The 26,995-nt window shown below is 27.3% G+C and overlaps 3 protein-coding genes across 3 annotated transcripts in view; 2 read left to right on the top strand and 1 right to left on the bottom strand.

Moving 5' to 3' along the window:
* Positions 1 to 15,004, top strand: part of LOC100198887 (integrator complex subunit 3) — a 51,599-nt gene extending 36,595 nt beyond the window's left edge. The window contains exons 22-30 of the mRNA XM_065816410.1: positions 185 to 278; positions 528 to 656; positions 803 to 878; positions 1,418 to 1,580; positions 2,340 to 2,501; positions 4,001 to 4,089; positions 13,707 to 13,782; positions 14,362 to 14,512; positions 14,607 to 15,004. Coding sequence (XP_065672482.1) covers positions 185 to 278; positions 528 to 656; positions 803 to 878; positions 1,418 to 1,580; positions 2,340 to 2,501; positions 4,001 to 4,089; positions 13,707 to 13,782; positions 14,362 to 14,512; positions 14,607 to 14,711 — 1,045 coding nt within the window. The 3' untranslated portion in view covers positions 14,712 to 15,004. The remainder of the gene's footprint in view (positions 1 to 184; positions 279 to 527; positions 657 to 802; positions 879 to 1,417; positions 1,581 to 2,339; positions 2,502 to 4,000; positions 4,090 to 13,706; positions 13,783 to 14,361; positions 14,513 to 14,606) is intronic.
* Positions 15,005 to 15,430: 426 nt separating this feature from the next.
* Positions 15,431 to 16,880, top strand: LOC136089501 (uncharacterized). Its single transcript, XM_065815535.1, has 2 exons — positions 15,431 to 15,752; positions 16,081 to 16,880. Exons 1-2 carry the CDS (start codon positions 15,613 to 15,615, stop codon positions 16,856 to 16,858), a joined length of 918 nt encoding a protein of 305 aa, XP_065671607.1. The 5' UTR covers positions 15,431 to 15,612; the 3' UTR covers positions 16,859 to 16,880.
* Positions 16,881 to 16,943: 63 nt separating this feature from the next.
* LOC136089794 (uncharacterized) lies at positions 16,944 to 17,966 on the bottom strand. The gene has a single exon (XM_065815882.1). It carries the CDS (start codon positions 17,964 to 17,966, stop codon positions 16,944 to 16,946), a length of 1,023 nt encoding a protein of 340 aa, XP_065671954.1.
* Between the last annotated feature and the right edge of the window lie 9,029 nt (positions 17,967 to 26,995).

Raw genomic sequence — 26,995 nt, 5'->3', positions numbered from 1 at the left:
GGCTTGTCATGTGCTAGGCACTTTAGGCAGCTGCCACTATTGATCCACTAAGTAACTGATGAGCTTAACTAATATTGACTGCTCAAAAGGCCATTAGGTCAAATGAAATTCTGCTATAGAATGGTTTCTGGGATGCTTTTTTTTTAACAATATATTTTTAAATAATTTTTTTTAACAATATCAGTTATAAGGATGATGAAAAATTGTCTGTCTATGAAGACTATGTCAACTTTTTTAAAGATAGAACTTTGAAGTCAGTTCTTTTACAAGATTTAAAAGTAAGTAGAAGACATTTGTTATAGTCCTATGTAAAAGCCAGGCTCATTTTGATTTCAAAACAAAGTCATATATTTTAATTCTAGATTGCTTTTTAAATTTTTTAATAGAATACCTATAGTTAAAGTTCTGGTGCTGAAAACACCAGAACTTTAATTTTTTTTTCAAATCTTTTTCTTTGTTGTATTTGCTATTTATTTATTTGTTTTATTTTTATTCTAAGTTTACAACTTTTTTGTATTATTTTATAGGTTTGTTATGAATATGACCCCCACCTGTTTATGTTTTTAATTGAGTCAATATTTAAGCGTTTTAAAAATCAGCTGGTTGGAAATGAAGAAATTATTAGAATGCTAGTTTCAACAATACACCCTGATGAAGTAGGTTGAATTCTATTACAATAAATTCACCCTAGTAAAGTAGATCGATTTTTATTACAATTAATACACCATGAACAAGTAGATTGAATTCTACTATACTAAATTTTTTTATTGCTAATATTGCAACCTTTTTTTTTTTTTTAAAGATGAATTCTTTGATATCTAATATTCTAATGGGAAACTTGTCAATTATTGGTGAAAATCAAGTTGTTAGCTTGTTAGGTATTGTATATTTTTTTGCTTTAAATTTTGCTAAATATTTTTTTTTTAATTTTTTTTCAATGCTTTTCTTATAAATATAAAAACATTTTTTACAAACATACTTTAATTTATTTAAGATTTTTGTTTTTACCCTTGGTTTGAAGTTTAATAATAAATAGAAAAAAACAATCATGTGTCATTAACAATGTATTTTTAATAATTAAAGTTTATTTAATTGTAGTACATAAAGCCTTAATTGTTTAGTATATTAGGCAATTAAAGTATTTTTTGTATGGCTCATATCTATTTTTTAGACATTTTTTTACTACAACAGAGTCATGACAATTTTTTTTTATCAAGGATTGAAATTAATCTTGGTTATAACTAATTACCACCTAAAATATCCATGTGATGGTGATTAGTAAATAGTGATTACAATTAGTTTTTTATTTGTTAATAAATATATACTCATAAATTACTAATTAAAAAGCAGAAAATTAGAGTAAAACGAAATTTAAAATAATATATAACAGTTTTTTTCAAGATATATATTGATTTAGAGTCCTCACTATCATGGACATCATTTGAACAGTCATTTCTATGGCAACTTATACTTGCAGAAAAAACTCCTGCTGAGATGTGTGTCGGTATACTTCCATTAGTTGATGAAAAGAAACATTACGAACCATTAAACCAATTACTTTTGATTTTACGATCCGAAAGGTAAGCAACAACAACAAAAAAAATTAATTCATAATATCATTGTGAATATTTTTTATGTAAAAGTTTTTCACCTTCAATAAAAAGTCTAGAAAAATAATGTTATACAAGATGAATAATCATCTATTATGAAAAAATTATCATATTAATCATAAATTTTTTCTGTATTTAAAAAAAATATCATAATTAAGTAATTTCATACAGCAAAAGGTTTGTAAATAAAATCAGATATTTTAGTAAATTATTTTTTTCAATAATTTGCTAAAAAAGTTATATAATATAAAAAGAATTTTCTGCCATGTTTTTATATTCAAGTCATTGTGTAAAATTTCACTGAGTCTCTGTGTGGTTTTACAACATAATTTGATGAGAAAAGTATTTATTAAAAACCTATCATTTATTAAATCTTAAATGAAGCAGTATTAAGAAAAACTCTTTGAAATAAACTCTTTTTACAAACTACAAGCTCTTCCTATCATTACTCATAAATAAAGTAAAGATTTTTTAAAACATGGTTGAACACATTAAAAAAACATGGAGATTAAGTGAAAGTAAGGAGCTAAATTAAAATAAGGAGATTAAATAGAAATAGGAGGCTAAGTGAATAATTAAGGAATAAATCAAAATAAAGAAAAATAAATCAATATGATGAAGCAAATGGTGCTATATAAATGTGTAAAGATTTTTGCTTGCTTGAAAGTAAAAGTATAGCAACAGTTAGCAATAAATTACTTGTTTAACTAATATTTTTTTGTTTTCCAGTCCTCATCTTGAGATTATCAAACCAATTTTATGCATGAAGTTAGATGGTTGTGGAAAAAAATTTAGTTTATGTCTATTTAAAACCTGGTGTCAAGAAGATGCAAGAGAACTGGCACATGTTATTGCTCAAATGCTCAGTAAAAATGTGACAAAAAAATCCAAGTTAGTTCAAGTATCTTTTGCTTCCTTTGGTATATAAAAAAATCTAAAATCTAATAGTAATTATAAAGCGTGTACACGAAATAAATGTGAAAGTAGAAAAACAACTAAAAAAAAAGTACTCAATTTTTATTTCGAACCAAGTAATAATTTTAATACAATAATATAAGAAGATCTAGCATTAAAAAAAAATTATTCCTGTGGGAATCTAATAAAATTTCGAGCTTTTGCTTTGCAAGCTTATGGGTGCCACACCCATAAGCTTACACGCAGAATAAGAATCAAAACTGTTTGATGGTTTTTTAAATGATATTTTAATATCTTTAATGTTTCTACAAAGCTTTTCTGTTTTTTTCACTTTTCTTTTAATAATAGCCCAGTACTTTTCAATTACTCTCAGTTATGGGCAATTTGGAGGATTTTCTGTTTTAAGCACAAATTTCACATTATTCTTTTTATACCATTCCATAGTTAGTTAACAATAATGAATTGAAGCTAAATCAGGCCAGAACACAGGTCTGTTATTGTGTGATTTAATGAGAGGTAAAAGGCGTTTTTGTAAACATTCTCTAACATATATTTGACCAGAAAGTGTGGACTGAGAAATATAAGGTGCTGATTTTTTGCCACAACTGCAAATAGCTTGCCAAACCAAAGCTTTTTTAGCGAACTTGTCATGTTTTGTGTATTTTAATTTTTTATCTGCTTTTCCTCTATATTTGGCAATATGATAAACAGCACCAGGAATTTGTTGATGATCATACTTGATATAAGTTTCATTTCATGTCTTCAACATATATAAGTTTCATATTCAACATATATAAGTTATAAGTGATATAAGTTTCATTTCATGTCTTCAACAATTCAGAAATTTTTAGAAATAAAATTGTCATACAACTTTCTGCCGTGGGTTCTTGCACTTTTATGTTGAGTTTCAGAACGGTTGGGCACTTTTTGTGCTTTGAAAGAATGAAAACCATGTTTGTTTCTAACTTTTGCAACAAAACTATGAGAAAATCCATATATTTTTGCGCATTCCCTCAGCAAAAGGCTTGGGTTATTCTTAAAACTGTTAACCAGTTTTCTAACTGGTTTTATGTCTTTAAAAACTTCCTTTCTTCTGCCACCAGATTTGCGTTTGATCGATTTTGTTTGAGAAAAACGTTGAATTACACGACTAATGGTGTATGGATGTATTTGCAACGATTTTGCTATCGAATTGTAGCTACTATTAGGATTTTGTAAATATTTGTGCATAATTTTTTCTCTTTGTCTTCTTCTTTTGTCATTTTTAAAACTAATTTCAAGTTAAATTAAAAAACGTGTTGTGGTTTCAAAAGCATATTTTTTTGAAACCACAACACGTTGTAAACAAAATACAAAACAATTAAAAAGATTTTAATACAACCACTGAAAAAAAAGGCCTTCTTATTCTTTCACATTTATTTTTGTGTACATGGTTTATATTACAATTTTGTTATGTTCAAAATTTAACTTTTTAGATCACAGAAATTTAATCCATCTGTTGAACAGATTTTATGTCATCTAAACAATTTTTACAATCATTGTGTTGAGGTTAATGACATGAAATGTAAGTTATTTTAAACATCTTGGGTTTGTGCACAGAAGATACAACGCAGCTGTTGTTCTCTTTAACAAAAATTAAAAATACTAAAATTTGTGTTTTGTACTTAGTAAATAAAGATCAAAAAATGAAATGGCATTTTTAAAATGATATGCAAATCAATTTATTTTTAACATTTATTTTTAAAAATCATGTACATTTTTTTCTAAAAATTTTGTCAAGGAAAACTGTACAGTTTTATATTATATATTCAAATTATTTTTTTTAATGCATGGAAGAAGGCTTTTTTTATTAACCTTTTTTATTAAAACTTTTGAAAGTTTTAAACTGTAGTTATAAAACTCCTTTGCTTTGAGAGACATTGCTTTTTTATTAAAGAATTATTTTGAAAGTATTAAACAATAGTTATAAAAATATGAGTATATATATATGTATATATAAATATATATATATATATATATATATACATATATATATATATATATATATATATATATATGTATATATATATATATATATACATATATATATATATATATATATATATATATATGTATATATATATATATATATATATATATATATATATATATATATATATATATATATATATATATATATATATATATAAATTTTATATATAAATTTCATACATATATATATAAATTTTATATATAGATTATAAATGCTATATATAGATTGTGTTTGTAAAATTCATAATGCACTTTCATTAAAGATAGTTGGGGGCTGTTGTAACTTTAAAGTCTATCAAAATTCACTTTGAAACTTATTACAGGTGGAGATTATACTAGGCTTTTTTTTTTTTTTACTAAGGAGAAAATCCCAAATTATTGTATACTTATTGCTCTCAATTTTAAACTTGATGAGGTAATCTCACCTCATTTACAACACTCGACTATTGATTGAGGCCAAGTACTGGCATCTAGACTTGTAGCTTAGTGTTTTCAGTTAGTGCAATGTCTTTCTGACTCTATACTGTATTTTCTTAATAGTTTGCTTGTTTTTTACAAAATAAGGGTTCCAAACTGGAATTACAAAATTAAGTAGAGGACAGATATAGGTTGAGTAGAGTTGTTTCTACAGAGAAGCATTAAATATTGTTAGGTATGTTATAAAATACAAAGCACAGGGCTTGAATTAATGCAAAAAAATATAGTAGCAAAAAAAAATTTTTTAAATACCCCCTTCCTTGCCACTGCTTTGCGGTAGGGGAAGAGGGGAAATGGTTGGTACAAAATTCTTTTGTACATTAGATTGTAGTTGCTATTTTTTTTTTAACATAAAATCTTTCATATTTAAATAATATCTTATAATATTCTTGTTTTGCATACTTTAAAATAGCTTACTGTTATAATTTACAGCTTAAGTTGTTCTTGAAAGCTTAAGTTGCTGTAATAGTGTAATGTGCATATATAATAATATTACGATATTACTTTTGTTAATTGTTTTTACTTAACATGATACTTAAAAAATTAAATATATAAACAAAAATATTACAATATTTAAACCACTTTATAGAGTTATAAAAATTATTTAATACCCCGTTCATGCTGATGGTGAAACATTTTTTGTTTTTACAGTGTATTGAATTTTTATTTTAAAAAGCTTTGTAAAACAACAATAAAACAATACTGTTAAGTTATTTTGTCAATATAAAGAGCTTGTGTTAATAAAACAACTTTGCTACATTTTTTTATTGCTGTTTTATACAGTTTATGCCAAACAGTGTGTTTAAAATAAAATGAAGCAAATAGAATTATTCTAGTTAGCAAATTAAAACATTTTCGTTGTGAAACTTTAAACTTGATATTTGTGCAAAAACATGCTCTATCTATAGACCAAACAAGTAAGATCAAAGCAAAAAACATGCTCTTTCTATAGACCAAATAAGTAAGATCAAGTAAAAAAACAAACTAAAAGTACTAAACTTAATAGATCTAATGTACTATTAAGAATTACTATTAAAGTATAATTAATTTTTTCATTTAAATTGTTTTTTCGTTCAAATTGTTCTGCAATAAAATAAAATGAGAGAAAAAAATGTAATTTAATAAGTCAAATTATATTTCTATAAGTTATATATTTATATTATATATAAAAATATATAATATAAATAAGTATATGGTTAAATTTTTTTTTTTTTGAAAAAAAATATTTTGATCTAAAGTAGAATAGTTTATTTTTTTAAATTTAAACTTTTTATAATTAACTTTTTATCACTTGGTTAATGTTTGCAATAGAATGTTTCTAATTTTTAAACTATTTTCAAGAAACAAAAAATAATGATGCCTTTGCATAAAATCACTTTACTTGCTTGCGTTATCTTTTAAATCTGATATTGTTGCTGAGAATAGATCTAGGTTTAATTTTAAACAGGAATGATCCTCACTGCCATAATTTATAGTTATTGCAAGCGAGCTCATTCTTTCAAATTTTTCAAATTTCATATTTCAAATTCAAGATTATTTATATAAGAGAATTTTATAATACTAAAATTTTTTTGTCAAATAGATTTATTTTTAAAATAAATTACTGAAAACAAGTTGCGTATTTATAGAAAATGTTTAATCTTGATATTGCTATAAATAAAATAAAAATATATTTAAAAACTGGTATTTAAAAAATTTTGGGTTTTTCATATTCTATTCAAAACTACTTGTTAAAATAATTTGTAGAAGCTTATTATGTGTTAGCAACATATAAGATATGAATACAAACATTTGTATCTTGCAAGTTAATGCCTTTAGCATGTTAAGTAAATTTAATAGTTAAGTAATTTAATTGTAGTAACTTAACTCATTTTGATTTAGTTTAAAAGTAAATTTACTGTGATGTTTTAATTCATTAAGTAAGTCACACTAAATTGAATTTCAGAATAAAAGAAGGATATTATTGACTTCCACGCAGAGATTTATAGTAATTAATGTCCAAAAGCTTTTTATGCGTGATAAACAAATGTTCAAAGCTTAAGTGAGCGAACTTAATTTTTGTTAAAATCATTTATTTTATAACTACATGTTTCGACTATATCATAGCCATCATCAGTTAAAATATATTAAAATGCTTAAATCAAATTAGTAAAATTAAGTTGAATTAATAGAGACATTATTTAATTGCATTTTTATTGTAAAAAATACAATAAAAATGCAATTAAATAATGTAACAAATGTTTTAAAAAGATAAAAGAACCGGTAATGTTAAAAGGAACTAGATTGAAGTTGTCATTTTTACATGGTTCATTTGTTTGTTAATAGTGGGTTTTTTCCACTCTATGTACATGCTTTCTTTGAGTTTTAATATAAATTTGTTGGAGGCCGAATCAAATTGTTGGAATCCAAAATTAAAAACTACCATGATTAAAACTATTAAAACATTTGAAGATAAATGGCTCAAATCATATTACGGAAAAAACCGGCTTTTTATAAACGGTATGAAGGTGACATTGCTGCTTTCACTTCCGAAAATCATGCCGATATATTTTTGGAGTATATCAATAATAAACATAACTCTATTACTTTTAAAATGAAAAAGGAAATTCAATCAAAAATATCATTTTTGGACCTAACTCTAAATAAAACAAACAATTCCACAATTACCACTGTTTTTCATAAGAAATCTTTCTTGGGACTCTACACAAACATTTTTAGTTTTACTTCATTTTTATACAAAGTTATTCTGGTTAAATGTTTAATCGGTAGAGCTTATAAAATAAACAATACTAGTCTCGGTCTTAGTCATGATATTAATGATCTTTTTAAAGTTCTCAAGCGTAGCTTGTACCCATATTGGTTGATTAAGAAAATCCATAGCTCTTATATTAACAACACCAATCATCGACATTTCATCACAATCGAAAAACTACAAAATTATCAATATTTTAAACTTCCTTATAGACTAAACGAAATCATTAAAAGATATTGTAAATCAGTCACCGTAAGATTGGTTTTTACTTCATTTAAAATTTTAAAATTTTTTTCCGCAAAAGATCCCTTTCCTACAGACTTTAATTCATTCGTTGTCTATAAATTTGAATGCGCAGTCTGTAAATCCTGTTGTATTGCCGCAACTACTCGCCATTTAAAGACACGAACAATCAAGCATTGAAAAAGGGATAAAAACTCACACATTTATAGACATGTTCATTCAAATGAAAGCTGTTTTAATAGTTTTAATCATGCTAATTTTTTAAATTTAGATTCAGCCCCCAACAAGTTTATATTTAAACTCAAAGAAACCATGTACATAGAGTGGAAAAAACCCACTATTAATAAACAAATGAACCATGTAAAAATGACAATTTCACCTAGTTCCTTTTAACATTACCGGTTCTTTTATCTTTTTAAAACATTTGTTACATTATTTAATTGCATTTTTATTGTATTTTTTATTATAAGGTCTCTATTAATTCAACTTAATTTTACTAATTTGATTTAAGCATTTTAATATATTTTAACTGATGATGGCTATGATATAGTCGAAACATGTATTTATAAAATAAATAATTTTAACAAAAATTAGAAAAATTGTCTTATTTATTAGAATATATATATATATATATACACACACACACACACACACACACACACACACACACACACACACACACACACACACACACACACACACACACACACACAGATATCTATATATATATCCTAAGTGCTCTAAAAATTCCTATTCGTCCAGCTTTTTTTCTATAACATCAGAACATCTTTGGAATTCTTATCCTTCATCTTGTTTTCCTGATTCATCTAGTTTGCAATATTTTAAGTCGTCTATCAATTGTTGTCTTGCTGGATAAACTTCATCTTTTCTCTTCCAGTAACTTCCAACTCTAATTGTGGTTGCTTGCAGCCTTATTGGAAGTGAAGATGTTAAAATATATATATACACACACAGACACATAATACTTTTATATGATTATATATTAATGAAGTTATTATTTATTTAAATCACTTTTAATAAGATGTAATATTTAAGTATTATTTAAATTACTTTTAGTAAGAAAGTTGACATAAGACTTGAAAAATTGGAAGTAATTGAACTCTAAAATCTTTTTTTTGCTTGTTTGTTTGTTTGTTAATTTTTTTTTTTTTTTTTTTTTGACACAAGACTTGCAAATTTGGAAGTAATTGAACTTTGAAGTCTTTTACTCTTTTTTTTTTTTAATTGCTTTTTTAGGATCTGAATTTTTACCAGAAAAACTTCTTGTGTTAGTAGCAGTATTATAGTAATATAATGACATTTGAGTAGCTTGTAAATATGATATTTTGAGCAAGAAAAATAAATAGCAGGTCGACTATATCAACAACAACAACAAAAAAATGACAATACTTTTAAGTCGTTGTTTGTTTTTTAAAAATTTTAATTTTTTAAAAATTGATAAGTTAATCAAATTAAAAGTTAAGATTATTTTAAGTATTGCATTATCATAATTTTAATTCAGCAAAAAAAGTTTTAATTTATACATAATTATTATGTATAAATGGCCCTTATTAATTATAATAATTATTTATATATAATTATAAACAAAAATTTTCTCTGCTTCATAGAAAAACAAATTTGGTAATACTAGGGTAGCGTTGAGATTTCTTTTACATTTAACAAATATTCTCACAAGTGTGAAAAACCTACACAACTAACAAATATTCTCACAAGTGTGGAATGCAAAACCTACACAACTAATAAATATTCTCACAAATGTGGAATGCAAAACACAACTAACACTATTATTACAATTCATGTAAATCTGTTTTGAATGCTTTGAAAGACTAATGATATTCAGTTTTTTTTTATACTTTCTATGTTTATCAGCATTAATTTAATGTTAAAACTGATGTAAAAACTTTGTATTAGAAATTTTAATTTTTTATATATTTATTGTATTGTTTTTCATTATACTTTTGTTTTTTGTTTTACATTATTGTTGTTTTTTACATCTAGAACCAGACCTGAGTGATCTGTCATATTTTAAAGAATTTGCATCTTTTTTTTAACAATTTGTTTCTTAAATTCTTTTAGTGCCCTAATCTGCCACTGGCCAAACACAATCTTACAAGTTTTATATCAGTATTCTAGGCATCTAATCCATTGAAAGATTGTGCTCAATCCAAGCCTAATAAAAAATACAATAACTTGAGCTGTTCATGTTTTTACGAGTTAACCTACAAATACTAAAAAAAAATTATTTTAAATGAATTACTTAAGGCCTCGTCCACAAATTGTCACAAATTTTATTACCATTTTAGACCCCCTCTCCCTACCCTTCATCTCCCATCAGCTTCATCCTGAGTCGCCACAAAACCACAAACCCCTTCCATCCCCCCTACCTTCCTAAAGCGTGACAATTTATAGGCGACCCCTAATGAGAAAGTATCTTCCATCCATCATTATCCATCCTGATTTCTATCCATCCTATTTCATCCATCCTTCTTTCCATCAATCACAATTTAATTTGTATTTGATTAAAATAATGACTAAAATTCTTGTGTAACTTTTGATTGACAGCATTCTTTTATACATATTAAAATTGCACTACTTTAAGGAAGGTGGATTGTTTTTTTATTAGTCTAAAGTGTCTTACTAATTTCTTTTGGTTTATTAGGTACAATAATGACAGAAAGAATAATTGTTCTTCTATATTAGTGATTTCTGCTTTGCCTTCTGTCTATGGTGGCTATCTTACTTGTCAGTCAACTGACTGGTCAGTTGACTGACAATTAGAATATTTTCCTGGTATCTGTTGATAAAGCTCCATTGGCCAGATCAAATGTAAAACAGTTTTCATCCATAATCAAAAAAACTTTTATAACATTGTTAATTTTTTTGTATTTTATTTAATCCAGCAACAACAAACTTGTTGTGATTTGTCTTCTTGTTTGTTTGACTTGTTGAATGTTCTTAAGACCCCCCTGTTAGAAATATTTTGAATGTTACACTAACCGAAAAGTGTAACAACAACTCTAGCATATATATATATATCTGCTATTGCTTACTCATTTTGCTTATCTTTATAGCATACGGAAGAAAAGATTGCTGCCTAAATCTTCAGTCAATGTAGCGGCACTCCTTTGCTGCTACATTGACTGAAGGTTTGGGGATTTTCCTGTTTGCTGAACAATGTGCAAAGGCTATTCATTGAAAATTTAAACCTCCCTGGACTAGATATAAATGTGTAGAAAAGCATACTCAACATGGAGGGCAACAGTTATTCTCTGTAGTTAACTTAAATGAAAGACTTTAACTTAATAATAATGTTGACATGTTGTTCTACAGCAGAAAAAAAAATTTATCTATAGTCGTAGTGTGTAACGTATATACAGCAATATTGTAAATATAGATTTTGTTGTTTTAAATTTTGTTAAAATTTGTTCAAGCATTTTTTTTTGTAACAACCATCTAAAGTGTTTAAATTTGGTTAGGGCCCCTCAATTTAAATTTTTTACCCTATTTATGACTCTTAGCACTTTTTTTCAATTTTAAAATGCTTTTTTCTATTTTTATATGACAAATGCACTAAAATAATTTTTTATTTTTAAATACTCTTAAATGAAAAAGTTTTGCTTGAGTGGCACAACATAAAACCTGACAGTCTCTTTAGCCAGAAGTGTGTTGAGTGTTTCCTTTCAAATGAAACTTAATTAGATAACTCCTTAAACACTTGAAATATCAATATATGTGTTCTCTATTACTGTGTTGTTCTTTAAAGTTGGTAACTTTTAACAGCATGAAAAAAAAAAGTATTTCTGCTTCTAGTTTTTGTGCAAAATACGGCTTAACCATTTTGAGCAATGTTGTCAAGTTCAAAAAAGACTGTTGAAAATTTATTGCAAAAATTTTCAATAGTGTAAATTTACAATATCAATTAACTTTTTTTTTAATTTATATAGTTACAAGTTAGTTAAGATTATACAATATGCACTGCACAATATTTGTGGATGTTTGAAAAAGTTTGATCAAATCAAAAAAAGTTGATCATAGGTCTATAAACACAAAGTATCAAATTTCAGGCAAACACTACTATCTGGCACAAGGCATGGGTCTTTAGAACAATATCTACCTATCGAGAAGTTATATTGTTTCAGAAGTTATATCAAAATTGACACAAATTAATTTTGAGTTAATAGATGTTTAGATACCACAAAAGTATACATTGAGCTGTATTCATGGTATATTATGTCACTTTTAGAATGTGCTCTATAGTACTTTTATGTACTTTAGAGCGCATTCTAAAATATCGGCAGGTTGATGAACACCTATTTTTAATCGGAATGGTACGAGCACATGACTACTTCAGGTTTTTTGTGTGTACAAGAAATGATGCGCAAATAGCTCTCTCCGTTCCAGGCTAGCTTCTGGTTCGCAACTAGACAAATTGTGACAAGTATTGTCAGCAAAGGAACCACTCATACATACAATATCACAAACATATGAACGTCTTTAATAAACCTATGCACTCAAAAAAAATTAAAACTCTAACAAATAAATAAGAATATTTAAGATTTTTAATTAATATTTATGAAAAAAAAATTTCACTGTTGAATAGTGGCGGGTACATACAAATCGTTCCGCGGGCGTCATGCTGCCCGCGGGCACAAGGTTGGAAACCCTTGGCTTACTAGTATGTTATCTGGCCAGTAAAAGCTGTACCTAAAAAAAAAGCAGAGGCAATATAGACAACATTGCAGCAGAAGACTTAGCAGAGTAATTATCTAACCAAAGCGGTATAAGCTCAAGAGCTTCTACCCGGTGGGCACAACGTCTGTGGGATGTCGATATGACGTCCTTTGGACGTCAAAAGTCCGTAGGACGTCTTTAAGACGTCCAGCGGACGTGTTGTGTTCGCTGGGTAAATGGATCAAACTTGAAACTGCGGTTTTTTAATTACCCTATAAACATCCAAAAGGAAAATGGTGATGACAATGCTCTTTAATGAAGAAATCTTTATTAGATTTAAGGTTTTTTTAATAATAAAAATATTATTAGTATAAAAAATGTTGTTAGTACAAAAATTTTTAATTTTTATAGTTTTTTAAAATTCCTGGAATTCCTAATTAAATTCACCTTAACCACTACTATCGGGGAGGCTTTTTTTTTAACTTTTTTTTTAGTTTTATTTGAGAATTTTTTGTTTATTCAGAAAAAATGTTTGTCAAAATAGAGTCATAGTTCATATAAATAATTCTAGTAAAATAAAAATATTAAAAGGTTTGCACTTTTAGTTAGTAAGTTAGTAAAGTAATTTGCTATAAGGAAAATATGGCGTCATCATAAAAAGTGCAAGATGCAAGATGTTTTTTAGAATTTTGGACAATGAATGAAAAAATTTCTTACAGTACATGGGTATATATGTTGACTGTTTTAAGAGATATAGGTAGAAGTATGAAAATTTGAAAGATTATGCCTAAATAGATATGAAAAAACTGAAGTTCTGAAAGATTATTTCTATTTGTGTCTAGATTTTTTGTATTAACTTTTGTTATACTTTTTTTTTAACTTTATAAGTTTTTAATTATTTATTAGTTTTGCGAAATAAACTAAATTGCTAATATTAAAAGTAGTTACAGTAACTATAGTAACTCAATTTTTTTTGTATTTTTTAGTGTTTCAGTATGAATCATTACGTTACGCTCTAACTAATGCAAAAAAATCAATAACTGACACTAACACCAAGACAAAGTAAGTATAATAATAAATTGAAATAATTGTACTGAAAAATACAAGTAAGTTTACTCATAGTTTATGCCTGGGTGGTGCATTCAAAGAGATTTGCAGATGCCACCTTAAATCAACCTTACCCAAGACAATCTTTATACAAGCTGGTTTATCAACAGATAAGTTGTGGGATATAGTGGGGGTCATTGTAGGTTACAGCTTTTTTACATCTTGTATTATGTTAAACGTGTCTAATAAGTTATTTTGAATGAGAAAACGCTGGCATAACATTATTTTAGTAAAATCAAGTTTTTTACTTTATTGGTAATCGAGTAACCTTTGTGCCCATTTCTCATATGTTATTATAATTTTATCAGGGTATCATTTACTACGTTGTTTTTAGAAGATAATACTGTTGTAACAATAACTGAAGACAACTTTATTTTTATAATGAGGTTCTTTGGTGATGGAAAAAAAAAACATTTCTTAGAACATTATTTAAAATATTTTTAATTAGTAAGCAGTTGTATTGTGTTTGTTGGTATTTTATTTCCAAGCCATTTCATTTATATGCTTTTTCCTAGGCTGCCATTTTTTTCCTAGGTGTAAATCACTTTTATCAGAGTTTAATGAACTACCTGATCGAATGACCAGAAAAAGGAAAACAAAGCGTCTAACAAGAAACACTAAAAATGTCGGTAAATTAGCGAAGAGTAATTCATCTGATTCTTCTGAAAGTGAAAATGAAGACGAGGTAATATAACGTACAAACATTAAAATTATAACGTATAACTTAAAAAATTACAATTATAAATATAATTTGTTATTGCTTATAATTTGTGTTTCAGGTAAGCGAAGAGGATAGTGAGGATGAAAATAACGTTCAGAGCCAAAACCCTCCGTCTAAAAAAAGAAAAAAATCGAAAACTTTATCTTCTGAAGATGAAGATTAAAATTTGAATGTTGTGACGTAAAAACAACTTTTCTCATCAATTCAGGTCAACTGGCAGATCCTCAGAAGATATAAAATTATTGGCAGATCCAAAGAAGATATAAAAAGTACAGTTTTGTGTACGGTAACATGACAAACAATAAAAAGAAAAGCATGAAACTCTCATTAAAGTTTGTGACTGTATAAAAACAGATATTATGTTCATGCTGATTCGAGCTTAAGAAAATTTGATATCTTTTGTGTGAACAAGTTTCTAAGTATATTTGTTAAAACGTCACAATTAGTTTCTAAAAATCGTACTTTAAATCTATCCTTACAATATAAATTATATTATAAAGTAATCTGGTGCATTTAAAGTTATTATAAGGGAGTGTGGCAGCATGATCAAATTTTAACTCAAATTAAGAGAAAAATTTTAAATAAATCGCAATAATAAAAAATATTTCATTCGTAACATTGTTTATGGCGCTTAGCGAAAACCTGAAAAACTAGGGAAAAGTTTTGAATTATTAGAAAATCAATGAATACCTGGAAAAGTCAGAAACTTGACTGAGATTACTTAAGATCAGGGGAAACTCAGGAAGACTTATTAGTTTTATGTTCAGCCTAAAGTTATTTTGCAATATCCAATATTTTGAATCGTTATTATTATTGGAAGTTGCTCACTACAATATCTTTACTTTTATAATGCATAGTAATTATATGTTAATTAAATAATACCCCGTTCATACTGACGATAAAACACGTTTTAATTGTCGTATTTTAAACGCGTTTTACATTTTACTATTCTCATCAAATTTAAAATTGGTTTTAATTAAAACACGCAACGTTAAAAGTTGTTTTAATAAAACAACGTCGCGAGGTTGTTTTAATTGCGTTTTATTACCCTGAACTGTTTTTAAATGGCGGAGGAAAAAGCTGTTGCTGAAGAAAAAGTTAAATCTAGAAAGAGAGCTAGACATTGGGATGATGAGGAAACAAAAATACTAATTAGTAAATGGTCAGAAGATAATATCCAAGAAAAGTTGAAGTCATGCACAAGGTTTTGTTTTGTTTTTTTCAGTTAAGTTGGATCAAATTGAAATAACTTGTTAAATAAAATCAAACCACTCGTTACTAAATAGTTTAAATAAATCACAAATAGACAAGAAGTGATTACGAATTACATTAATATTGAATAAACAAGGAAATGAATGTTTATAAATTGTACTTTTTACAACAAGATATTTATTTCTCTTTGATAGTTAGCACAATATATATATATATATATATATATATATATATATATATATATATATATATATATATATATATATATATATATATATATATATATATATATATATAACTTCATATTTTTTGGATTTTAGAAAAGGAAAAATTTGGGAGGAAATTTTGTTATTCTTGCAAGCTTCTGGATATGAAGACAGAGATAAAGAGATGTGTAAAACAAGAATTCACACATTGACAAGTGCATATCGCAATTATATTGATAATAAACGAAATACAAGTGGGACTGGTCCTTCCAAAAAACCATCCTGCTTTGATGAAATTGATAAGGTTCTTAGTGACAAACCAACCACATTACCAACTTTTTTGAAAGGTTCCTCAGGCATGAATGTTATTATTGAAAAAACTGCAGAAGTGAATAATTTTAATAATTGTGTTAATGAGTTAGTAAACTGTGAACATATAGACATTGAAACTACTCCGTCAAGTTCTAAATCTGAAGAGTTGGTAAAAAAAGATAATAGTTTTTACTTTAAAAAATCCAAAAAGAAAAAATCAAGAAGTGAGGTAATGTTTGAACAATTAAATGCCACTGTTAATAAATTTATGACCTCTCAGGCTGATATTGATCATAAAATTTTAGAAAGTATTTTAGAAAACCACAAACAAGAAGAATCATGTGTTATATTAAAAGTTCGTCAAGTTGAAGATTTATATTTTATTGAAATAGAACTTTCATTGGCAGATTTGACACTAGAAAAACTTACTTGCACAATAAAAGAGGAATTTTCAGTTCAAGATAATGCATCTTTATTGATTACCAAGTTACCAAATGTACTTATCCGAAATGATAAGGATGTTAAACGTCTTAAAAGTGGGACTGAGATAGAGTTTTTAATTATGATTAAAAAAATGTGAAGCTATTTCTTTGTTTTGTTATTTTTTTCTCAAAATAAAATAAACCATGCCTTTTACAACATTGTTTGAAAAAAATCATTTACAACTAAACAGTTGTAAAATAATGTTTTTTTATGGAATTTCTAATAAACTCAGCTTTATTGTCAAGTTCAATGCAACTGTGGTTTAATATAGGGTTTACTAAGTCAATTTCTGTTTGTTCAATCCATTCATTTAAATACTTTTGCTTTGTCAAAGTACAGAAGTTATGTAGTATACAACATGTTGTAACAATATTGACTGTGTGTTCAACTGTTGTATCTAATCTCTTTAAAAGACATTGAAATCGACCTTTTAATCTTCCAAATCCATTCTCCACCACCACACGACATTTACTAAGAGAAACGTTAAACTTTGCTTCTTCTATACTAAGATTTCCACGATCTGAGTAAGGTTTCATAAGCCAATTTTTAAGGGGATATGCTGAATCACCAAGGATAAGAGGACCAATTTCAATATTATCAATTATTTTAGATAAGTTTGTAGGTAAAAAGGTTCTAGCCAGACACTCTTTATATAAGGGAGAATTTTTAAAAACCCTTGAATCGTGTGATTTGCCAGTCCACCCTACAAAAATATCTCTAAATAAATACTTGCTGTCTACCAATCCCTGTAAAATAATGGAGTGATATTCTTTTCTGTTTATATAGTCCTCTGAATTTTTATGAGGAGCCTTTATTCTTATGTGACATCCATCAACTGCTCCAACTACTTGTGGAAAACCATATAATTTTTCAAAACTTACTATAATCTCCATTGTTTCTTCCCTTGAGGGTAAGGAAATGTATTTCTTCATTAAGTTATCAACAAAATGTTTACAAATTCTGTGAACTATTGTACAAACAGTTGATTTTCCTAAGCCAAATAAATTGGCTATTGTTCGGTAATCTGCAGATCCACTTAAAAAGTAAAGTGTCACAGCTAACTTCATTTCTAAAGGCAAAGATTTACGAAAGTTAGTGCCTTGTATAGGCATAAAAGGTGAAACTTCCTTGCACAGATAATTAAAGGCTGCTTTAGACATTCTTATGTTTTTTATCCAATCATCTTCGTTCCAACAGTTTACCATTGTTTCGTACCAAAAGCTTTGACTGCGAGGTTTAGTCCAAATTTTTCTGTAAACCGCAAAATTATAAGCAGTAATACAGTTTATCAGTATGTGCTGCAATTGCAGTCTTCTTTTTTTCCTTGATATGTACAATAATACTCGTAACTTCGAGATCAAGTTTTTCTTTGAGAGCGCCATTTTCGAACGTTAATATAAATACTAAAGAACGTTCAATCTGAACGCAAGAAAACTGAAAACATGTTTATTATAAAACTATGTTTACATTAAAACATGTTTATTTAAAACAGAATTTAGTGTGAACTGGGTATAATAAAGTAAAACACTTGAATTCGACTTAGATGTCACTGACTTATGAATTGACTTGAAGTTCAAATCACAAGTTGTATTTAAGCTATAAAATTGTTTAGAAAAAGAAATTTTTTAAATATCTGCCGCAATATAAAGCTTAACTTGTTTACATCCATTTAGCATATTGCACCAGAAGCATATTGCAGTGCGATATTATCGATAACTCGGTGTGAAAGCTACTGATACGAAAAGACACAAAAGCCCATTGTTTCTCATGACCGACGACCATGAGAAAAAATTTCCTTTAGAAAAAAAGTGGGGCCAGTGTCCCCCTGGCTCCGGTATTGTAGGCTCTTTTTCTAAATTCTATATATATTTTTTAAATTGCGCAGCCTGGTTTTTATCTCTGCTTTTACAACGTCTAGTTGCGTCCACATTAGGCTTCGATTGCTGACAGCCTTTTAAATTTGGTCTTTTGCAAATGTATTCATAGAAAACATGTATTTAGTTTAAATATAATATATACGTGTATTTGAAAATTAAGTTTTATTACCGTTTGTGCATATTAAGTTGATTAGATTTTCCTTAGAATATTATTTCAAGTCATATTTTTGATTAGTAAGCTTATTTCTTATAAAAGCTTTTTCTTAGCTATAAAATAAAGTTTGAAATTTTGAAAGTTTTATTTTGTTTACCGTAAACCGGGGTTACTCTGAACATTTTTGAGATATTTTTACTTGCTCTTTCTTCACTATTGACAATGTTTAAAATTTAACAAAATGAATATAGGGGTTAAGATTGACTCTTACATAATTCAAATTCAAAATGATATTTAAATAAAAGGTTTTTGTATAATATTAATTTAAATAGTCATTCAAAGTTACCCCACAAATGGGGTAACTTTGAATGCGTTTTTTTGTAAAAGCAAAACCTATTCAAAAACGCACTGTTTTGTTTTAATATTTAATAAAAACGACAGTCTAGTTTCACATTAATTTATTTTTGCTAAAATAAAATAATATTATTTTATAACAAACACCCATTTAGTATTTTATTTCATTTTAATGGGTAAGTTTTAAGTGGACTAGCATAAAAAAAGTCTCATTTACATCAGTTTTACTGACAGACAATGCAAGTGGAACATCTTTAAATTTTGCCAAAAAAATCCTCAAAAAAAATACTTTTAAAAAGGGCAAAAGTAATTTTTTTTTCTTCCCTTTGAGCCTGCTTTTTCCTTGACATCAACATAAAACAATAGTTAAGTAAATTAGTTACTGCTTGGCTTACTAAAATTACAACTACCATCTGGCAAATGATTGAAGATTATACTTATATCTAATGGGTAAATCCCATATTTCTTTCAAAACCACTAAGCTACTAAGTTGCTGATTACCTTTTGATCTGAAAAAATGTAATGTTTATAAGTAAAGAAAGAACAAAGGAAATTTATTTTTTGTAATTGTCTGCGCTTTTTTGGAACAAGAGATTACAACTAATAGGAACTTTAACTCCTACAATTTGACAAAAAACAATAACAAACCAGTCAAAAGAACGAATAGAATCAAACCGTCCTGACTTTAATTGTATTGTACATTAGGTGGTCCACTTTTAGTCCTTATTTTTCATAAATAATCAGCTTTATAAACATAACCAGAGACAATTTGACTAGAAGCACATTTTTGTATATTTGTATACTATGGATTTTCCATGTGTTTTCAGATTAAGTTTTTAAATTTTATTATACAAAGTGGTAACTTGCACCCAATGAACATCTAATGCTTTCATCTTATGTTTATTGTTACCATAAAATTTGAAAACTGGCGATCAGTATAATTTATATACTGCCTTACGTCAGTTTTTTTTTGTATAGACGTAATATAGTACTGCTAAGAAATGCTAAACAAAAACAAATTTAAAGATAAATAACAGTACTTTCAACAAACTTAATTCAACACAATATTGAATGTACATACACATATTATATGACATATTTTTCATACAACATTTTAAATTTATTAGCGTTTAGCAACAAAAGTATTTAGATACACAGACACACACAGACAAATATATACATATATATATATATATTTATATATGTGTGTGTGTGTATGTATATATATATATATATATATATATATATATATATATATATATATATATATATATATATATATATATATATATATATATATATATATGTGGGTGTGTCTATGTGTGTGTGTGTCTACGATGTAGACACACACATATGTTTATATATGTGTATGTGTTTATGTTTAAACACACACACGTATATAAATGTTTATATATCTGTGTGTGTTCACATACAGAAACAATGTGTATGTATGTGTGACTTACTGTTTATACAAATAATAATTTAATTTTTATTCATAATAATATTAAATATAATACATGTATGACAGGAATTTTTTAAGTTGTTTCATGATTTCGACTATTTATGTAGTGGGGTTACTTTGAACCTTATTCAAAGTTACCCCATATGCGAAAAAATGTATACGATAAAGTATGTTATGCTATAGCAATGGAACATAACTATAGTAGGCTAACCAACTTTTTTAGATTTTACATGCCTAATAAATTTATAAACAAAAATTATGCAACTTAGACAACAAGCTGCTACACTATCTGAGGCAGTGTACAAAGTATTCTGACTAATTTTTTTGAGAAAAATATCCGAAATATTTAATTAATTTTTTAAGGAACAATAATAACAAAGACAATAGACAAAGTAAAACTTTAAATAATCAAAATATAAACTATTTTTAACACTTTGATGTTTAAGGTTTGAACAGATTCATATAAGTTCTTGCCATAATAACAACTTGAAAAAAATATATTTGTATTCAAAGTTACCCCGCTGTTCAAAGTAACCCCGGTTTACGGTACTTTTTATTTTAGATGTAAATCATTCTTATCAAAATTTAATTAAAAAATGGGATTTAGTTAATTACAAATACATAATGAGTTAGTGCTAATTGAATCAGAAGTTAGGGACTTGAGACTTTTGAATTGGCTTTACTTAACTTCACGCTCGTTTTAGACTAAAGTGAAAGGACTTGAGAGAGAATTGTGACTTGTAAAACGATGATTTGGTCTCAGCTCTGGTCGTGAGAGTATTATACTTTTCCACGTTATCAGGAAAAATCATATACTTTTCACTAACTGAGGTCTAGGAATAAATACTTTAAAACAAAAGAAAATTAAGTACTCAGGGAAAATTGATTGAAAATCAATTTTCTTTGAGTATGCCATGAACCATAGATAAATAAATCAAAAATTTAGCAAAAACACTATCGGCCTTCAAGATGATGCTTTATTAATATTTGTATGTATAAAATTATATAAATATTTAAATTCGTATTATCGAATAATTAAAATTTCTGGGATAATAAAAACTTAAAATGTAACATGCTCTCTAAATAATCATGGTGCCCCATGTGTGAGGCACATGTTGAGAGTAATTGGTCTAACTTTAAATATGCCTGACTAGTCGTGGAAACCTAGACTTAAACAAGACCTGTAAAATAGCATCCATTTTCAGGGTTTTGTTTAACTCTAGTCTCTACACTGCTATAATACCCTTAAATTTAAAAACCTGTTCTAAATTTGAAAGTATTAATAAGTAAGATATTTGACTTTTTTTTTCTTTTTTTTTTTTTTGTAACATAAGTTAGATCAAAGTTTATAGACTTTTAAATCAACTACATTTTGGCATTTAGAAGTATTAATAATTAGATATAAGAAGTAATTGTTATAAGGATAAATTATAAGAAGTAGTTATTATCAAGGTAAATTATATAAAAGTAGCTATTAAATTAAAAGAACTAAGGAGTAGTAGGGTCGTTTCCACACTTACCGTGAGTTTAACAAAAGTTATAAAATATATTAGATTACTCAAAAAGTAGAAATGCTTTAGAAATGAGTTTTTGCAGCCGTCAATATAATACTATAAAGGTTAAATTAAAACTATTCTCACTCTTAAATTTAAATCAATAATGTACTTATTTTGATCAAACTTTTAAAGCACAGTTTTCCATACTTATAAAAATAATAATTAATAAGTAATAAAAATATTATTATGAATTAAAACTAAAGTTTTTAAAGTATTTCCATTACTTTATTATCTTTTTTTAGTTTTTTCATTTAATAACTTTTTCTTCATAGCTAATTGTTTCTTTTTTAATCTTTCTTCCTCTACTTTTGACTTTTTATTTGCAGCTAATTGTTTCTTTCTTAATTTTCATCCTTTATTGGTGACTTTTCTTGCACTTTTGTCTTCTGAATTTGCTACCACGTTTTGGATGTTACAACCGATGGTAAACGTTCTACTTTGCTCTTGGACATTTGGAGTGGTTGTGATGGCCGTATTAAAACATTTTTGATTGGATTTATGATTTCTGCTGCTATTTTTAAACTGAAACAAGCTGGTTTTGGTTCTATTACAGCTGCATTTTTGCAATCAGGCATTTCCATATCGGCTATAACTTGCACATTTTCTAAATTACAAGTTGTTGATCGAATTTTTATTACCCTGTTGTATTTCATCAGGTAAAATTATGGTCTCATATGTTTCAGGACTTTCCAAAAATGATACAACTGGAGTATGTAAGATCGCATTTTCAACCTAATTGTTCAACAGCTATTTTAAATTGCTCTAAAACACTTAAATCAATGCATTTTTCAATAAAGGTTATGGAAGAGGAAATTGATAAAGTCACACTTGAGTGGTTCTCTTCTAAATAAGGAGCCGGAGCAACAGTTGACTCATATAATTTGAACAATATTTTTGTAGTCAATATTGTTAGCATCAAATGGAAAAATTCCGGTATTTTTAAAACCACTTTTAATATTACTTGCCATAGAAGGATCGATTCTAAAAAAATTTAATGGTTCTGGTACATTTTCATTGTTTAATTCTTGTCTTTCATGGTCATTGCGCCATTGTCGGCAAAAAGATTTTCACTTTACTTTCATTGGCCCAAAAACTGCCACTTCAAGCAGCTGCAAAATATGTGATGCAATTGGGAACAAAGAAACAAGAATTATTCCATTTTTAGAGCAAAACTCACTAAGTTCGATAAAAAAATGTGACTCATGACCATCTAAAAAACACTAACTGGTAAAGGAACTTCTTCTTTTATCAAAAATGGATGAAAAACGTTTGTAATATACTCAAAAAAACACTCTGCGGTCATCCAACCATTTCCACTTTTTCCAATACCCCATTCCGATGGAGCAGCTTTTATAATTCTATTTGGAAGACGAACATATTTAAAAATTGTTAATGATAGAGCAAAAGTTCTGCTGGCATTTACTGCAAATAAAGTGGTGATGCTTTTTTTATTACTTCGAGCACTTTCTTTAAATGTATTTTTTCTTTGTACACCAATTAATAAACTAGTTTTTAGTGACAACTGAAAACCACTCTCATTCATATTGAAAACGCGCATTGAATCATTTAAATATTGAGCGTTTTCTCCTAAAAGCTTCGGAACTTCAGTAAACCATCCTCTTATGGCTTTTTCAGTAACTCCTCATCTAGCTCGGTTTTAGTATTCACCTTGTTTTTGAGATAGCTGTTTGTGACGGAGTAGAAATGCATAAAACCAATCTTTTGCAGGACGATTGTTAGTAAATTGTGTTTTTATATTGTTGGAATTCAAACATTTTTGCACAGTATCTAATACTTGTACTACAGACATGGCAAATCCCATTCTGGTACATGTTAGTAACCACTCGATAACTTGTTTTCAATTTGTTCACCTAGAACCAATTCATACCCGCAGTGTTGTATCTTCAAAGCAGTTCTTCCAGATATTTTATCACGAAGCGTCTGATAAAAAATTCCAAACGTCTTGCTTGCTTTGTACACAACCATATCTTTTTTAACAGCATTAATAGCAACACGTAATTGACTATCTGTATATTGAAGTATTCGTTTTGAGCTAAAAACCTTTGACTTACATTTTTGTCTTGCCATTGTAAAAGAATCTAAGTAAAATAATATTTATTTTTATAGCAAAAAAGAAACAAGTTGATTATTCATTGGGCATACGATATGTATGGAATGACATCTTTTTTAGTTCATAGTTATCGAACATTCAAAAATACTATAATGATGAGTTGTTTTAATAATATTAATAATGATTTATGTTTTATTTACCTGATTAAGTCAATTTAGAAATAAAATTTTAGGTTATCTTTTTAAATTTCCTTGTTTTATTTAGAACAGCCGGTACTTAAAAAAAAGTATTTTCACAGGCGGACGTAATAAACCCATTGAGTTCATATAAGTAACTATGTATTGCGGTTTCTATCTATTGTAATAGAAGTGCATGACGATGTCGTTGATACACAAAATATAAAAAATTCATTTCTACTTTTTGCAAAATTTATGAACCAAAACAAAAACTTTTAAAACTTAGCGTTAAATAACAAAGGTCAACAGCAACTGTTTTTTTTGTTAAATTGAACTGTTAAATTTAAATAATTATAATGTATATAACTATAATAGAATAAAAAAAGAAAATAGTAGTATTATTTTTTAATATATTTTTAATGCTTTTTTGTTGTTTACTTTTATTTCTTCCTTAAAAAATAATTTTTATGTTCAGTTTAGGTTATTTTTTTTGTATTTTTTGTTTTAAAAAACTCGCATCCAGTTTATGACGTCATCCGCTCGTTGAATAGGCCTCTTATAAAGAACGCCACGATATATATATATATATATATATATATATATATATATATATATATATATATATATATATATATATATATATATATATATATATACACACACACACACACTCTCACACATACACACACACACACACTCTCTTTATATATATATATATATATATATATATATATATATATATATATATATATATATATATATATATATATATATATATATATATATATATATAAAGAGAGTGTGTGTGTGTGTGAGAGAGAGAGAGAGAGAGAGAGAGAGAGAGAGAGAGAGAGAGAGAGAGAGAGAGAGAGAGAGAGAGAGAGAGAGAGAGAAGCGTATTAATCGTGTTATATTGTATATAATTCTTATCAAAAATTTTTAAGTTTTGAAAAGGACGGAGATAGGTAGATTATTATTATTATTCACATGTAAGTAGTTTGAAAACAAAATTGAAATTAGGTTTGCCAGTGTTTTGAATCGTTACCTTTTAGTAAAAAAAAATAACCTTCCTTTTATTTTTTTAAATGAATTCTTGAGGGTCCTTTTGGAAATCAAGATTTTTATGGAATTCTAATATAAGAAAAAAAAATTTATGTCGGGGTTTTTAACGTAAAACAAAAGTGTATTTTTTAAAGTTCTGCATCTTTGGAATTGACAAACCCGGTTGACATAGTTCTGAAAATGAATTTCACTTATATTAGGACCTATCAAACATTTTGTGTACGAGAAGGGATCTCAAGAACTCATCTAAATCCAAAAGTATTTTTTTATTTTCCTGTAATAATAATAGAACACCGTTCGCGTCTGCATTATATGTTGTAAAGCAAAAGCTAGTTACTTCTAAATCAAACTCTTTTTGATGGACCAAGGGTAGGCATTTTGTATATTATCTTTATTTTACTTATTAATTAATTTTGTCACTAAAGGAGAATACAATCCAGTGTTATAGAAGGGGTCATCCATATATTACGAACCCAAGGTGTCCCAAATTGTGTAATTTACGTACGAGTGCGCATAGGGGAGAGAGGGTGAGGGGTTCAACAAATGTATGTAAATAATCGCAAAAAATTGAGGTGGCAGATCAAGTTCATTTTCCCATTAATAAGGTGAACGCCACTCACGTTCATGACCTGTTAAGATTATAAAGGTTGAACAGTGCAAAAAAAAAGTGATCACGTTCGCAAGCGTGAATGAAAAAAAAGGACAAAAATGATTTTAATCAAAAATGGTTTTAATCTTTCAAAATTTTAATTCGAAAATCGAACTTTTTTCGAAATAAAACCTTCATAATGCAGAAGCTTATAAAATAATAAAGACATTTTAATAAAGTTGTAATAAATTATCATTTTAAAAAAGTTATTTACATTAACAAAGAAATATTACATAAAGCAAACCAGTTTTTTAAGAAAATGGATAACACTGATAGATACAACCAACTGTCTGCTGCCGAGTGCATATTTATGTCTCAGAGTTCGAAATCAGTCCAGCAGAAGGAAGCAAATTGTTTGTGGGATGCAATTAAAAAAAAAAAAAAATCTAACTTCAAACATCTCATAACTGAATGAACAACTGTTAGCTTTGTATGAGATTCGAGATACTGGATTGATGACTGAAGACCTGAAGTTGAAAATGAGTTCTGTCGAAATGGATGTTAAAAAGAAAAAGAATCAACTGAAAAGGTTGGAAGGTGAAGCTGATTGTCAACCAAAATACATTGAATGCAAGAATCAGAATTGCTTTAATTGGTGCTGCAGCCAGTAATCGTCGTCGTTCCGAAACGTTGAGATTATGTAAAACATTGGATAATTTGAAAAAATCACTGATGGCACAAGAATACAGCTTGTCACTTTCAGCAACGTATTTACAACTCTTGCCTAGCAAATCATTGTTACTTGAAAGCAAGTGACATATTAAGATGGTGCCCGTTTAGCTCTCGTGTAGAGAACACTACCCATAATCGTCATCAAGATGCTGCCTTTGCTTTCGCATCCATGGTCTACTTGGATAAAATATATGCCACGTT

Source organism: Hydra vulgaris, chromosome 13 (genome assembly GCF_038396675.1).
Source record: "Hydra vulgaris chromosome 13, alternate assembly HydraT2T_AEP".
Taxonomy (NCBI): domain Eukaryota; kingdom Metazoa; phylum Cnidaria; class Hydrozoa; order Anthoathecata; family Hydridae; genus Hydra; species Hydra vulgaris.
This window is presented reverse-complemented; position numbering and strand designations above follow the sequence as displayed.

What these genes read in the sequence shown, in the direction of transcription:
- LOC136089501 (XM_065815535.1), top strand. Translation starts at nt 15,613, where the DNA reads ATGGCGGAGGAAAAAGCTGTTGCTGAAGAAAAAGTTAAATCTAGAAAG. An exon ending in AAGTTGAAGTCATGCACAAG is followed by an intron (nt 15,753 to 16,080) that starts GTTTTGTTTTGT and finishes TTTGGATTTTAG; the next exon opens with AAAAGGAAAAATTTGGGAGG.
- LOC136089794 (XM_065815882.1), bottom strand. Translation starts at nt 17,966, where the DNA reads ATGGTAAACTGTTGGAACGAAGATGATTGGATAAAAAACATAAGAATG.